This window comes from Odontesthes bonariensis, chromosome 12 (genome assembly GCF_027942865.1).
Source record: "Odontesthes bonariensis isolate fOdoBon6 chromosome 12, fOdoBon6.hap1, whole genome shotgun sequence".
In the NCBI taxonomy this organism is placed as follows: domain Eukaryota; kingdom Metazoa; phylum Chordata; class Actinopteri; order Atheriniformes; family Atherinopsidae; genus Odontesthes; species Odontesthes bonariensis.
The window spans coordinates 29,538,854-29,554,990 of NC_134517.1; the positions used below are offsets into that span (position 1 = coordinate 29,538,854).

General features: G+C 42.5%; 1 protein-coding gene across 2 annotated transcripts; it reads right to left on the reverse strand.

Annotated features, from left to right (window-relative positions):
* Positions 1-281: 281 nt before the first annotated feature.
* On the reverse strand, positions 282-15,856 carry cpap (centrosome assembly and centriole elongation protein). 2 transcript variants are annotated; one of them, XM_075480047.1, is made up of 19 exons: positions 15,784-15,856; positions 14,904-15,295; positions 13,042-13,168; positions 12,743-12,910; positions 12,496-12,640; positions 11,744-11,849; positions 10,348-11,124; positions 8,533-9,283; positions 8,294-8,426; positions 7,031-7,196; positions 6,559-6,690; positions 6,145-6,282; positions 5,761-5,848; positions 4,551-4,693; positions 4,321-4,410; positions 3,886-4,026; positions 3,018-3,102; positions 1,990-2,110; positions 282-700 (listed from the first exon to the last, which is right to left on the reverse strand). In XM_075480047.1, exons 2-19 carry the CDS (start codon positions 15,264-15,266, stop codon positions 508-510), a joined length of 3,867 nt encoding a protein of 1,288 aa, XP_075336162.1. In that variant the 5' UTR covers positions 15,267-15,295; positions 15,784-15,856; the 3' UTR covers positions 282-507. The 2 variants fall into 2 exon arrangements, with proteins under 2 accessions (XP_075336162.1, XP_075336161.1); XM_075480046.1 differs by having other exon boundaries at positions 4,551-4,696.
* Between the last annotated feature and the right edge of the window lie 281 nt (positions 15,857-16,137).

The following is a 16,137-nucleotide window of genomic DNA, read 5'->3' on the forward strand; positions in this document are numbered from 1 at the left end:
TTACATGTTGCAGAAAGCGAGCAGTGATTGACTTTAAGTTGGGCTGAGTTTACACTTTGTTTTGTACTTGTTTGACTCGTGTGAAACACACTTAAAGAGTATGAAGCTGCACATTAAAGATCTCCAGTTCAGCCTTAAATGTCCTGTGTTTTTCTGTCTTTCTCAGACTTCAGACCGAGGTGTCCTGATCAGAGGAACCTCAACAAAGACAAATGATTCTGATTTAGAAAAAATAAATTAAAAAAAGACATTTATTTTACAAAAACAAAAGTACATTCAGCTAAAGAAATAAATATTTTTACAAATTAAAAAAACTTTACACACATAAATCTGTTGCCTGGCTCACATTTTTCTAAAAATGGTTAAATTAAATTAAAAAGGGAAAGTGCTGAATCCCAACCAGCCGACCTCAGGCCTCCTTCTGATCTTTAGGAAACGTTTTGTAGTTTGATCAAAGTAATTTTGTCTCCTAAAATAAAAACATTTAAATGAGTCAGTGCAGCATTTCTATCCCCGGTTGTCCAGGACAACGTTGCCATCTTTGTCTTTGATCCTGAGCCGTCCGGTCGGGTAGCGGGTTTCCTGTCTGCCGTCGGCGTAGACTGTCTTCACCGTGCCGTCTGGATACTCCCGCCTCTTGTAGTCGGCCGTGTGAACCTCCCTCTGGCCCGTGTTGAAATGGATCTCTTTGGTGCCGTCCCTGAGTGGCACAGCACCCGTTTAGATTCAACAACAAACGTTACCCGGTTCCACCTGTTCTAACGTTTTGTCATTTATAATAGTGAACTGAACGTTTCGGACAATAACTGGCAGACAAGGAAACAAGTTCTGTTCACATCATGATATTGGACAAGTTAACCTTTTGAAGATGAAACCATCAGAAGTTTAGAGGAGTCTCAGCTCATGGAAACACCGTCTTCTTCTTTGTAGGAAGTCAGAAGTTGACCTAAATACTGATGGCTTTGTGAGTAACAAACTAATATTTAGTTTTATGTAAAATCAAGCACAGCTAGAGAAGAGTAGAAGTACGGTACAGTCTTTGTACCCGACCATTTTCAGAGGAATGTGTTTTTGTTTATGAAGCCACTTAAACCGGTGAGTAATTCAAGCAGAAAAAGGCCCCGAACTCAAGGGATCAACCAGTGTTGTCGACGCGTAACAACTTACGAAAGAACCCATTTTTAGGCACTTTGTCACAAATACAAGTTGTTTGTTCCCATCTATGAAAAACAGCAAAGATAACACAGTCTGACAGACAGAAAACAGGATTTCTGCAGCAACAAGGTGATTCCCAAAGAGCTGTTAGCTGAAAACTTGGCATATCTCAGCATGGTGTGCAGTGTCCTTAAAACATTTGAGGAAACTGGACAAGTGGAGGACAAAAGAAGAAGTGTCAGACCTAAAAAAAAAAAGAGGAAAAAATCCATCAAAGACCTGACACAGGAGCTGAGAGATGCATCTGGACCTTCAGCTGATCCATCTGCTGTTGGCCCAAGCCTCATCAGAAATGGGCTCCATGGAAGGGTGGCTGTCAAGAAGCCGTTCTTAAGGAAGGGAAACAGGGAGAAAAGGCTGAGCTGTGCCAAAGGACACAAGAAGTGGGCTGAAAATCAGTGGCAGCAGGTCTGATGGAGGGATGAATCCTCCCCAGAGCCCGGAGCTCAACATTACTGAAGCAGTGTGGGATCATGTTGGCAGAGAACGGAACAAAAAGGCAGAAAACATCCAAAGAAGAGCTTTGGGATGTCCTTCAAGAAGCCTGGAGAACTATTCCTGAAGACTCCTTAAAGAAAGGACAGAAAGCTCGTCTGAGAGGGTTCAGGCTGTGTTGTACAAACTCTGGTTTCACCTTTTATTTACTGTATTTCTGTATGTCTCAGTAAATGAATGCAGTTATTTCCTCTTTGAAATCTCATCGGCCTGACGCACAGTTCTCACGTCAGACGCAACAACAGAAGCAGCAGATGAACTGGGATGTTGTTCACTTACGGGTTGACCTGTATGATGGTGCCGTCTGTCAGCACGCTCTCCTCCCTGCCGTCAGGGAACAGGTTCTTCACCGTCTGGTCTGGAAAGGTGATTTCTTTACGGCCGTCTGGGAAAAGCTTCTCTGGAGCAGCAAACACAGTAATATATATAAATACATATAAATGTTTTACTCCATGTCAACTACAAACCGGCCTCTCAACTACTGTCGTATTATTTATGTGGAAACAAATTAATTCTAAATTGATCCAGGTCATTCCACCGGGAGCGTGTCTATGTTCCCACGGCCCACTGGTCCCACAGCTTAGGCCCTATGTCCCACAACTCCATGTTCTCACATTTCTGAGTAAACTAATGGCGAAAAAGGTGTAAAGACATTTGGCCTGCACATGCTAACCTTTTTTTTTTTTATTTGTTTTTTTTTATTATTTCCTCAGCTGTTTTTTTAGCTTCATTTCCAAAAGTAGAAAAACACATACAACTGCACTGGTACTACTAATACTACTACTACTAATAATAATAATAACAATAATAATATGTATTTCATGGCTAAATTGGCTTTACACAATAAAAAGTGGCCTATAAAATATCATCACAGTCCGGGGTGGCGCACTTGACCAGTGTCATTCATGACCCGGTGGTAAGCTGCCATAAAATAAAATGTATTTATTGGATATATGTGTTCCTCTTGTAGTTGAGGAACATTCCATGCAGACCCCACATAAAAATTCTGTATGGGCCTCCCTCACTGTGCTAAGTGACAATAAAGATTAATGAAAACTCATTAAAATTCAAAATTTTAGACCAATGGGCCTAAAAAAATAATGTTAAAAGTCTTTATGATGTGGGACCAATGGGCCGTGGGAACATAGAGCTGACCCCCATTCCACCATCACTTCCCACAATTCAGTCTTTCTTCTTTGTAACGATGCAAAATGACAACTCAAATATCAAGAATGAAAGTGTATCGGGTATTTCTGACCCCCCAATGTTGTTATACAACAGGTTAAATTCCCCACGTGTTCTCTCACCCGTCTGCTCGTTGGGGAAGTGGAGGACCTCCATGCCGTCGGGGTACGTGATGTGGGTGGTCTGGGCCTCAGCGTAGTAATAAATCTGAGCACAAGGAGCAGAGCCCAGATAAGACTTGATGGTTTTATGGGTGAGCTCTTGAATCTTTCTTTCCCACAGTCAGTGACTAAAAGAGCTTCGTATTGACCTCAGTCAATGCTCTAAACTTCTTTCTGATAAGACTCTAGAATTAAGAAGATTTGCTCCCTCAACATCAGCTAAATTAGCTTAATTTAAAGTTTTTACACCGAGCACCGCTCTGTTCTAACCTCAGTGAAGGTAGATGCTGTTTGTGTGTAACTACGGGAGAAAACTAACACCTGGATCCCTGCCTCGTGATCTTTTTTAAAGCCTCAGATTGTTCAAACCTCATCGTCCTGTCTTACAGACTGCTCTGCCACCTCCGTCTCTCCTTAAAGGGATAGTTCAGGGTTTTTTTTTTTTTTTTAAAGTGGGGCTAAAAGAAGGAACAACTGAAACCTCAAAAAGCAGAGCAGTGCAGCGAATGCTGCAGAATCACGACGGCATCGGGCCGTTATTTATTTATTTATATATATATATATATATATATATATATATATTTATTTATTTGTGCTTTTCCAGGTTGTAAAAGCGCTCTATAACTACAGTCCGTTTACCACCTTTCACCATTATTTCCCTACACACAGCCAAACGCGTTACCTTCTCCTTTTCCCTTTGACTCAGGACCGTAACATCGAGCAAAAAAAGGGGAAAAACTGCCCACACATCCTGTCCTTTCTGCTCTCGAGTGGCCCGGCTAAGCTTTACTGAAACATGTGATGAAACACCAGAGGCTGACGGTCTCACCACTCTCTGGTCGGCTGTGATTTGTTTCGTGTCTCCGTTGAAGAAGGTGACCTTCGCCGACAGCCCGTCTGCTGAAAGCTCCTTCCTGGTCCCGTTGGGGAAGACGATCAGGCGATCGCCACTCGCCAGAACCTTCTCTATCTGAAGGCATCAGAAGCACATCTCATTTAAAACTGGCTTCAATTGTAGCTGACAGATATGTTAACACGTTTAATGAAAGCATCAGTCTCTGCTCTAACTGTTTTTAAGAGGGCGGACTGAACTCCACAGTCTGTCACATAACCGATGGGCTCATTTTAAAATCATCAGAAAAACTTCTATTAATCACTACTTTTTAATGCTTTAAACCCTTTTAAATAAATTAAAGTAAACTGAAAGAGCTGCCGTTAATCTGCTCTTTTCCAAAAAAAAAAAAAAAGAAAACATTTTTCTCACCTTGCCATCGGGGTGTGTGATAACCTCCTGAGCTGATTCTGGCTCTTCGGCGTCGCTGCTCTCTGGTCGATTTGGCAGCAGATCTATTTTCTGTAACATGAAGACATGAATAAACACCAAATAGAGACCGAGCCTGTGACCCTGAAGAAGATGAGTGGGTTTGAAAAGCCAAAATAGATGGATTTAACGCGGCCCATCACTTCCCAGAACCTGCAGGGTTTGCCTCTTACCAGAGAGCCGTCCTGGAAATGTTCCTGGTTCGGAGGTTGTTCCTGATTCCTGCTGACAGCTGCTGGCTTCTCCTCCGTCCTCCTGCCAGCTAACGAGGAAGAAGACTGAGATCCCACCGACCTTCTCAGGCTGCTTTTCATTTCTGCTGTAAAATAATGGGGAAAGAGAAGATTCTGAACTCTACAGACTGGGTCAGTCATCAAGCCTTTGATTTAATCAACCAGGGATTAAACTGAATGCATAAAAATACATTTTACCACCTGCAGGGGGCACAAAGCTCCTTTTCTTTTTGTGTTTTACATCTAAATAAAGAAAAACTACAGAAATAAAAAAGACTTTCCACAAAAATCATTAAAACTCAACATCTTTCTGATCTGCAAATAACGATATTCTGGGAGCTGTAAACAAGTTGGCAAATCTTTATTTACACATGGAACAGATACAAACTCCAGCTCAAGATGGAGATATCTGGCTCCCTAAAAGCTTATTATATAGTTAGAGATTTTATTCTTGCTGTGGTTCAAAGTTAGAAGTAAAGAACTAAAAGTTAACCAAAAAAAGCAAAATTATGAGCTGGAAAATCTGAGGTCCGAAAGCCAGAAGAATCAACTTTTAGTTCATCTTTAATTTGAAGCTGAGTGCTGCCTCAGATCTCGTTCGTTTGGTATAAGATCATCAAACTCAATCCGGGCTGATTTAAGGCGGTCTTTCTCACATCTCACAAACGGGTTCAATGTTTTCTGAAGTTTTTTAGTCTTGTTTGATGCAGATTGCATCGTTCAGTGAACGGGAAGCAGTGGCGATGAGGCAAAAACACAAACTGTACAACTCAACTGGACCTTAGAAAATGAGGAGCAACTAACCACAACATGGTCTGGATCTGGAGTATTAAACCTCAGTGATGTTGCCTTTACATTTTCCTTCACACCTCGTGTACGGGGTGCAAAGGGATCGGAGTTTAGTTCTTTAATCGTTTTCCACTTGAACTTATAGGAACTGTTTTTATCCTCCATTGATGTTGTCGTGTGCTCTTGTTTTTCATCTTGAACGCTTAGTTTGTCGACCTAAATTCTCATTTTTAAGACGATCCTGTTATCACCACTTTACCAACAAACACATCACCAACAACGATCCCAGAGAAGTTACCCAAAGACGCATTTCTGGAAGTAAAACAAACGTGTTAAAATGACTGGAGGCTCTCGTCTGTACCTGCAGCTTCCTTGGAGTTTCCTCTCGTGGCTGCAGCAGCGCCACCCTGTGGAGGGCTGCAGCTACTTCCTCTGGAGTCCAGAGGACTCTGGAAACAAAAAGAAACTTTATAGTTATCAAACTGAAGTGGAACGGGGGTTGTTGTGTCTCTCGTGATTTTTAAAAGAATCCAGAAGTCTATCAATAATTTAAAATGCCTTCTAGAGCTTCCAGTACACACAGAGAAAGATTTTAAAATGTAATTCAGTTCATTACAATTATAACTAACAGTTTAAGCAAATAAAAGCAATAAATTAATTCTGGTCTGAGCCAAAAAAAAAAAAAGAGATCCTAATTGCAGAATATGAGGAATAAAAAGAGATACTGGTGTATAAAGAGGCTTACAGCAAATGTAACTCCTTTGGTCACAGACGGGACATTATTCTCTGAGATTCTGGGACCTTCTAATGTTTCCGCGTCCTTCTCTACTGTGATGGAGCTTTTCTTCAAGGCACCGAGGCGCAGCTTTTCTAGCACTCGAATCTTAAATTAAAAGAAACATAAATTAGAGAGAGAACAAAAAGAGATGCACAGTGGCATCTCGCTACTTTAATGGTAGTTCAACAGTGATGATTTTTAGGATTTGAGCTCTGAGCAACCCGACACGAGGACAGACTCACGCTGCCTGGCAGATCATTTCTATTATTATCCATCATCCATCCATTCTAAAAAAATAAAGTGACTCTTATACTGAGATCTGATCTGATCACATGTCTGGACACAGATTGGATTTTGGAGTAAAAAAGCTTGTTCAGGCACCTCTTCCTGGAGAGAGCCGTTCTCCTGGCTGAGGGAGTCGATCTGTTGCCTCAGCCGGCCGTGTGTGGAGTTCCAGCGACTCTCCCTCCTCCTCAGCTCCTCCTGCAGGGAGACCAGCTGCTGCTTCAACGCCTGGCGTCAAGGACACAAATTCAAAGGGAAGGTTTTAATATTTATAACACATAACCAGATGTGTTCAAAAAGACAGAATGCAAAGAAAAAGCATCTTTCTTTTGTTATTCCTGATCTAATAAAACATTAGAGACCGTTTCCTCCTAAAGTGAACCGTCTAAATGCTCATCAGGGTTCGTTGTTACTGATAAACAAACAGCAAACCTGGGAGGAGACAGTTTTTTCCCACTTTCTGCATCTTACACGGAGAAGCGAGCGTTATTTTGCAGATTTAAGGCTTTGTATGTGAAACGGAAACTCGTCGACACGTGAACTGGTGTGAGATTTTCTTCATACGAACCTGGATTTCTTCTCGTTCCTTCTTGTCGGGTATGGCTCTGGCAGCTGATGCGTGCTTCTCAAAAAGTTTGCGCTCCCTCTGCAGCTTCCTGTTCTCCTCTTTCTTGTGCTCCTCGAACTTTGCCAGCTCCTCCTCCTTGGTCTGCTCAAACTCCAAACGCTCTTTCCTACAGAACAGAGTGAATTGAGCAGGTGAGGAGAGAAAAAACAAAGCAAAACAAAACAAGGTTAACCCTAATACCTGATAGGGGACATTTTTGCCCACTTGGGGTGTACTTTCTCCTCTAATTTCACACTGGAAATAGTGATACTCATCATATTTGGTCCAGTTGTGCATTGTTGAATTTTTTTTTTCAAAATTCAAACACACATCATATACAATGCAATTTTTCATTGTGTAGAAAAAAAACTCCTTAATTTCTGAAAAGGGACATTTTTGTCCCCTTTTAAAACGACTTAAAAACATCATATATTCATTTTTTTCATAAATCTTTTATTCCACTTCAGTTCTGATCATAACTACCAAGTTTTCAATTATTTTCAAAAAATGAACCCTTTAGATGCCGATTTGAACTTTTTAGCCCAAACTTGAAGCCGTTAGGTGCCGGTATTTTCACAATATGGAATGCAAAGTGGAATTATTGAGTAGGGATAATTATGGTCTGGGATATGTCAATGAGTAGCAACAACACTGATTTTTAGGGATTTTTAATTTTTTTGTTATGCCCGATTTAAAAAAATAAATAAATAAAAAAAAAAATCCTTAATTTCTGAAAAGGGACGTTTTTGTGCCCTTCTAAAATGATCCCCAAAATACCATATATTAATATTTTTTTTCCATAAATCTTTTATTCCACTTCAGTTCTGATCATAACCACCAAGTTTTCAATTATTTTCCAAAAATTAACCCTTTAAATATTAGTGTATATGAGGTAAACACCAATTTCTGTTAAAACACACACACAAAAACTGCTGTATTTTCAATGTAAGCAATGCAAAGTGAAATATTCTGTGGGGGATTATTAGGTCTGGGATATGTCATTGATGAGCTACAACATCAGTTTTTACAGCTTTTTAGTTTTTCTGACATGGCAGATTACAGAAACGGCTCCCATAGACATCCATTATAATGAATACAGCGTTTTAAATTAAGTTGTGTTTTAAATCAGGTGTGAGGGTTAAAGAAGATTAACTCTTCCTGAACTGGATGAGAAGAAACTAAAGAAGATTCTCTCGACTGTTTTAGCACAAACAAGAATTTCACCTGAGATCCTCCTGTTTTCTCTCATTGTCTTGTCTGAGTTTGGCGAGCGCAGCATTTTCCTTCTGAAATCTTTCAATCTGGATCTCCAGCTCAGCCAGCCTCTCTCTGAGCTGCCGGGACTGCGCCTGCTGGCCTGAGGAGATAGGACGCGTGAAAGATGTGAAAAAGCAAGGAAACGCACCTCTGCTGGGTGTAAACTGGTGTGGGAGCTCGGAACGCAGAAGCAAAAGAAGCCTAACCTGTCTCATCTTTTGGCTTTCTGAACTCAGAGGCGGCGGGCGGAGGAGGGACAGGTGCATTCTGGGCTTTCGGCTTCAGCGAGGGGAACAGCCTGGTCATGAGTTGAGAGGCAGGCGGAGTTTCGGGCTCCTTATCCACCTCCACAGCTTTGCTCGCCGCCACCTTCCTCATCAGAGTCCTCTCCGGTGGAAACATCCCACTGGCTGTTGGCCTGGAAACTGGACTAACCTTTGTGCTGTCACCTGATTTAGCGGCGGCGGCGTCCTCCAGGTCGTTCCACGTGTCGTCATCGTCAAACACAACCTCCCCGCGCTGCCCGCCTCTGTCTTCTGTCAGCGTGGAGTCGTTGGGATTGCCCCCGTTGCTCTCCTCATCATCCGACTCTGAGTCCCTGAAACTCTCCTCGTCCTGATACGACCGCTTGTCGTACGGCGGGTTGGACGGTTCGGGGAAGCTTCCTTTAACCGTCACCTCCTGCTCTCCGAATTCAGAGCCGCCGCCGGACGACATGTCAGAGACGTCACTCTGGTTCCCGCTCTCGCCGCCCTGTTCGTCCTCGTCCTTCGGCGCGTCGCCTCTCGTTTTCACGAACGCGCTTTTACACGCCAACCCGTCACCGTGCCGCACGCCGCCGCACTTCTTCTTCGTTTCACCGCTTGTCGGCGACTTGATGGGGGTGGAGGAGAGTCGTCTCTCGTAGAGTTCACTGGGAGCCGGCTGCTGCCGGTTCTGCTGGTCCATTTGGAGAACCTACAGATACAAATACTTACAGTAAACAAAGGCGGAAACTGTGAAATATCAAGTGCAAGCTGCTGATTAAACCCGTTTGTTTCCTAAAGGGTGTGTTGTTTATGCCTAAAAGGACATGGCCGGCAGCACAGAGAAGAGAGGAGGTGAATGAGAGGGAACAGCCGCACATCTTCAGCCGCACACGTGATCGTTGGGGGTCGCTGTCGGTGACTTAACCTCGAAGGTCATTACTACTGAGCTGAACACTATTTGAAGAAATCAGCAAAGCAGAAAACACTTGGACTTCACAGCAACATGTGAAACGATGCTTTTCATAGTCAATAAAAATATCTGAGATTTTAAACTGTCTCGTAATATAAATTGATAAATAATTTGAATATTATATTAATTTAAACAAGTTTTAAATATATTGGAAGCAGATGCGTCGGGTTGTAATTGTTGCGTTTGACTAATTTTGTCTAAATTTAGCCTTTTAAGAGGTTTTTTGTGTCTTAAAGTTGTGTTATTTTAACTTCTGATGTTTTTTTATAGTTACCTTTTTTATATTTATTCTGTTTTAGTGTATCGTTGTGTTTATTTGCGCTGACCTGAGTTGCCACCTTTCTTTGGCCGGGACACTCTTGGAAAAGAGTCTCAAGAGTTTTTATTTCCTGGTTAAATAAAGGTTAATAAATAACATTGATATTTTGCCCTGTATCTGGACGGAAAAGGTACAAAAGATGCTAATTTGAGCAAGAATGCCATGAATGAAAGAATATTAATTTAAGTATGTGACTTAATTATGGAAACAATCTCTGCTGAAAGCTCCTGAGAGGTGAGCTGTTGCAGGCAGAAAACAGTCCACATGCGAGTGAGAGCGGCTGCTTTGGAAAGACTGGATTTCATTAAGTTATAACACCAAAATGTACCTTTTTAATCACAAGTGTTGCCTCAGATTTGTGCTTTTCGTGGGTTGAGAGTGAGGATGTAAACAGTGACAGAATAGAGCCCGTAACAACCCCCCTGACACAGATATCAGGTCAGTTAAAGACGGGAAGAAGCAAAAAGTAATCAGAGTAAATTACCTTTTGGACAAAAGAGGAGTTTGATGAGAAGGACAGTTCCTCGGCCGCTTCCTCCAGCAGCTCAAACTCTCCCAGCTCCATGTTTTCCAGACGCCGGTTACACTCCCAGCGCTGCAGCTTCTCCCGGAACGACAACTCGAAGGAATCCTGTGGAACTCCACCTCGCTCCACCGACCCACTTCTCACTTCAGCTGATTCCGCTTCTGAAGCAGAACTCTTGTCTTTGGGAGCACCGTCAGCCGCTCCTGGCGCTCCTAACGCGCCCACCTGCTTGGTGACAGGGTTGGGCTGCATGTTTGGAGCACGGCTCCTCAGAGCTTGAGCCGGCAGACCCGCCTTCCTGTTATTCTGCTCCTTGACTCTCCCCGGTTGATTCTGTTTGGGCGGTCTGCCCCGCGGTTCCGTCTGAATCGACTCTGGACCTTCTGTGTTCTGTTTCTGATGACTACCCAAGACTTTAGTGCGTGCCGCCTTACTCTCAGCTCTGATGTCCTGAGGTGGCGAGCAGAGTCCCCGTGCTCTGTTTTCCTTGTTGAGTGTGGCGGTTTTACGTTGGACAGGAAGCCGCGGGACGCCATTTGAACTTCCTTTCTGAGTAAAAACGGGCGCCGAGTTGCTGCGGCAGATGGCTCTGTCCTGGGGTTGTGGTTTGGGCTGTTGGTCCTTCTTCACCTCGACTTTTTGTACCAAAGCTCTGCGATTGTTGATGAATCTAGAAAGGCCCTCGCCTCGCTTCAGAAAGGCCCTCTTGGGAGGCGCTTCATCTCCGTCTCGGCTCTGTTAAGGTCAGAATACACGGTTTAATTTTCTACTGTAACAGCCTTGAAAGCTTAAGATGTCACAATCTGGACTGAGACCGTCACACACACTGTGCCACATATTAACGTCTTATCCACACTGGAAAAAATCAAAGTCTTACCAAGTATATTTGTCTCATTTCTAGTCCAAATATCTCATTACACTTAATATAAGACACAACTGCCTAACAAGTACTATTTCAGCCAGATATAGGGACTTGTTTGAAGACAATACATCTGGAATATCTTGTTAAATGAAAAAGTCTTGAAAACAAATCGTTTTGAGTCGGATTTAATATGAAACAAGCTTTTTTTTTCATTTGAAGAGGTTTTTAAGCTAATTTCGAGATCACTTTTATCTCAAAAGTCCTAAATATCACATCTTATTTCAAGAAATCTTGACAAGCCGATTTTCACCAGTTCCATTGGCAGATTTTTTTGCTTATTTCAAGCAATAACGTCTTGTATTTGTTGTTTTTCTTACTTATTTTTGGAGGAGCATTTTTTCCAGTGCATAATTACATTTCTAGTGTGTTTTAGCACCAGCTGCTGGTGTTTCTGTATGTATGGAGACTCTTGTTATCTATGAATCTTCTTACCTTTTGCTGCTGCGCAGACTTCAGCCTCTGCTCTTCCAGCTTCAGCTGCTCCTCCAGCAGCTCCTCAAACGTCTGCTTCCGACCACCGATTCCCGGCCTTATGGGTCTGGAGAGGAGCCACAGAAGGAAAACGGAAGGAATAAGACAAACCTGTCGACAAAACGCTGCTGCCCGTCTTTTAACCAACACCAACAGACGTGTGCACATCACTCCTGTTCTTAACTTCCTGTCCTTTATAGAACTGATTTTAAACTTTTAATGTTGGTTTTTAAAGCTCTTAACGGCCTCGCCCCGTCGTATTTATCTGAGCTTTTAACAGTCCTGGTAGAGCTCTGAGGTCAACAGATCAGTTTCTGCTGGAAGTGCCCAGGTCAGAATACAAACCCTGGGGTGAGCGAGCCTTTTCCCAAAGCTGCCCCCAGGCTCTGGAATAAGCTCCCCGTCCAGCTGCGTCTTATTTCTGACCTGGGCCTCCTCAAATCTAGGCTAAATAAAATACCTACTTATTTAGGATTGCTTTTAATACCCAGTAGTATGATGACACTTTCATCTTATTCAATTTTGTTGTATTTTATCGCTTTCACTGTTCTTTTATTGTTTTTATTTGTTTTTACTTATTCTTCTCTTTATTTATAACCTGCTGTAAAGCACTTAGGAATACCGAAAGGATTGTCTCTAAAGGGCTGTATGAATAAAGTACATTTACAACAAACAGACTCATGCTAATCCAAAATAAATGTGTCAGCGTTCACCTGTCCTGGGAGACTGCACTCTCCTCTCTGCCGCTGCTCTCAGTCCTAACTTCACCTTTGGGTTGTTTTAATGTGTCATCGTGGTCCGGAAAACAACTCGTATCCAAACTTTCCCTCCGATCATCTTCTCTGGAGTCCCGCATGCCTGTAGGAAACAAGCACACAGCACAAGTCAACCCGATTTAAAGTCAACACAGGCTGAGGTGCAAACTTTTAGAACCATAAGTATGAAAGAAACATTTCTCACCATCTTCATGGTCACGGTGAACTTGAGCTTTGGACAGCTGCTCCTGGGGTGAGAGCTGCTGCTCCTGTCGGAGGCCGCGGGTGTCACGTGGGACCTCCCAACAGTTCGCTTCGGGGTCGTGGTGGAACACGTCTTCGTCCCATTCTGCTCCCGACATCTCTGAGCTCTCTGAGACGCATTTTAGTTTATTATCAGCACACGAGGCGAGGCAGAAACATGCACGTCACCGACAAACCGACACGTTTTCCATCTTTTCTGAAAGTGTGAAATTTGATTTGTATTCAGGTTCTGTTTCTAACCTCCGGGGCCGTGATGGGGTCCGTTTACAACCCCCAGCAGCCTCTGCTGCTCCTCCTGCAGGCTCAGCAGCTCCTCCAGCTGATGGGCTTTTAGCTGCTCCTGCATGTGTTGCTGCCATTTCCTCAACTGCACAAACACATTAAATATTATGCTCCAATTACACACTCAGCAAACCTCCAACTGTGTTTTTGAATGATTTAAAGGTATGTAAACGAGACACTTTGGATTACGGCCTGTATAACTATGACTTTATGTCGCCTTTAATCCCAATTAATCAAATTAAAAGGAGGTTCCTTTCTTCCATCTCCTCTGTTACTATCCAAGTCCTCACAACACAAATAGCTCTATGCATGTGATACTAAAAGTAAATGAGGAGTCAACAGTGTTTGTAGTGCAGGGGTATTAACCGTCTGAACTGTGGGCTATTTTTAGGGGTATTTCACCACCTTTAATCTCTGATCTAGGTCTTGATAGGGACTAATCATTTGTAGAATAGTCTTTACCAGCAATTTAATCTATGAAAAACAGCAAAGATAACACAGTTTGAGAGACAGAAAACAGGATTTCTGCAGCAACAAGCTGATTCCCAAAGAGCTGTTAGCTGAAAACTTGGCATATCTCAGCATGGTGTGCAGTGTGTCCTTAAAACATTTGAGGAAACTGGAAGTGGAGGACAAAAGAAGAAGTGTCAGGCCTAAAGAACTATCTACAGCAGATGAACAGGATCTGAAAGTGATGTCCTTAAGAAAGAGGAAAAAATCCAGCAAAGACCTGACACAGGAGCTGAGAGATGCATCAGGACCTTCAGCTGATCCATCTGCTGTTGGCCCAAGCCTCATCAGAAATGGGCTCCATGGAAGGGTGGCTGTCAGGAAGCCGTTCTTAAGGAAGGGAAACAGGGAGAAAAGGCTGAGCTGTGCCAAAGGACACAAGAAGTGGGCTGAAAATCAGTGGCAGCAGGTCTGATGGAGGGATGAATCCTCCCCAGAGCCCGGAGCTCAACATTACTGAAGCAGTGTGGGATCATGTTGGCAGAGAACGGAACAAAAGGCAGCCCACATCCAAAGAAGAGCTTTGGGATGTCCTTCAAGAAGCCTGGAGAACTATTCCTGAAGACTCCTTAAAGAAATGACAGAAAGCTCGTCTGAGAGGGTTCAGGCTGTGTTGGAGAATAAAGGAGCTCAGAGCAGATATTCACTTTAAAGCTCTTTAGAACTGAACAAACTCCGTTTCTGCCTCAGAGAGTGTAAATATGAAACAAGCTTCAGTAAAAGGCTCCAGTTTTTGCTCTTTTTTTTGTAATGTGTGCGATATCTACGCAGAGAAAAGTAACTGAGTAACGTAAAAGAGCAAAAGGGGGTGAGATGCACACAATTGCAACTATCCACACATTTATGCATGTAAATGATCTTTCTTGCAAACACTTTGCTAAGCAGAATTATAAAGGATGTTAGGAAACTGGACACAAATTGCACCCTAATTGTAATTACCGTAATTGTAAAGTAAACAGGATTGAATGTCACCTAATGTTCATGTCAGTGCTGGTTTAGTTTTCTCACTTCAAGTTCTTAAAACTTAAGGACCCTTTCTGTCAGTATGACGATAATATAATGGTAAAATCTGTTTAGATGTGAAAAATCCTGAGTGAATTTGGTACACATGTGCCCATCTCATCACATTAATAGAGCCAGATGTCAATTTAAGTGGGTGGTTAGGTATTTTAGATGTATTCATAGTTCATACTTAAAATCTTTATCATTCCAGATGATGTAATTACATCTCAAATATCTAAAAAAATATACATTAAATGGGTCCCCACCCATACAGCAACAGCATTAAGACATCAGATGCATGCCCTTACCTGTTCTAGCTTCATCATAAGAGGTAGATCCTGCGATTTTCTTGCCATTTCATCCAAACTGTCGAACTGTCCTTCCGAAATTCTTGTTGACACGACGGAGTGAAACCCGTTCAGTGGCCTGTCATCTCCGGCCGGCTCTGCTCCAGGTGACGATGCATATTCACCCACACCGATGCAGCTGCTGTCGGCGGAGGTGGACAGAGGAGCGAAATCTGAGGCAAAGGAGTCGTTTGGCAGCAGCGGGGTGGATCCCAGGGCAGAGTCCCGGGAAGGGCTGAGGATCACACCAGCTCTGGTGCTGCTGGGCATCCACCGGGCCAAGATATCCGCCTGGGAGTACTGAAACCCGGCTGGAGATGACATGCTGACCGCGGTGCCTCAGGCAGGGTTTGCTAATCCGGGATTTTAACGAGTGATTAAAGTGACACGTTAAGAGTTCATTTCAGCACGAATAAACAGTTTAACATGCTCTATGTGATGCCAAGATCCAAGTAATCCAATCAGTAATCATCCAACTGGATGGTTTCTGATTTAGGATGGAATAACATCATTTATTCCTATAAAAATCTGGCTTTAACCCAGCACTGCCAGTTTGAAATGCTTAGCTAATAACATTCATCGTAAAATTATTTAACAATACAATAAATAAGAACATGTAACAACATTTATTTCGCATAATATCTTTCAATAAACGCCTGACAATGATCCCAGCGTATTTATTTGATGTCGGAGCATTTAAAAGGCTTGTCTTACGTGATGTTTATACTCGCTAGTGACGTTCACTTAAGATTCAAAAAGTTTTTTAACGGTTGTTACTATGGTAACAATGCAGAGATATTCACCAAACTATTTTTAGCATGCCAAAAAACGTGGGAATTACCTGTAATGCACGATAAAAGTGTTCGTACTGGTTCAAAAGAGAACGTAACACAAACATGACATAAAAAAGTTTCGAAGCCTGCCGCCATATCAAAACAAAGCGCGCGCGCGCGAGCTAACGACGGTTGGTGCATTGTGGGTAATGAAGTTCAATGGAGGGTTTAAAAAGTAAATTTCGCACATTTTTATTGAATTTCTTTTTACCACCATATCAAGACTGTATTTTAAAAGGCCATCTAGTTTTATGTGACTTAAAAGCAACAGCTGTAAAAAAAATTATTCTAGATTAATTGAAGGAAAGACATTTTCGTTTTATATCCGGTTCAACCGCACTCTGCTATATATTTCACAATTA

Excerpts from the sequence above, each read along its gene's own strand:
- cpap (XM_075480046.1), bottom strand. The coding sequence starts at position 15,266 with ATGTCATCTCCAGCCGGGTTTCAGTACTCCCAGGCGGATATCTTGGCC. Across the intron at positions 11,850-12,495 it reads AGTGCAGTCTCCCAGGACAG|ACCCATAAGGCCGGGAATCG; the intron begins GTGAACGCTGAC and ends GCTCCTCTCCAG. Across the intron at positions 9,284-10,347 it reads ACTCCTCTTTTGTCCAAAAG|GTTCTCCAAATGGACCAGCA; the intron begins GTAATTTACTCT and ends TTGTATCTGTAG.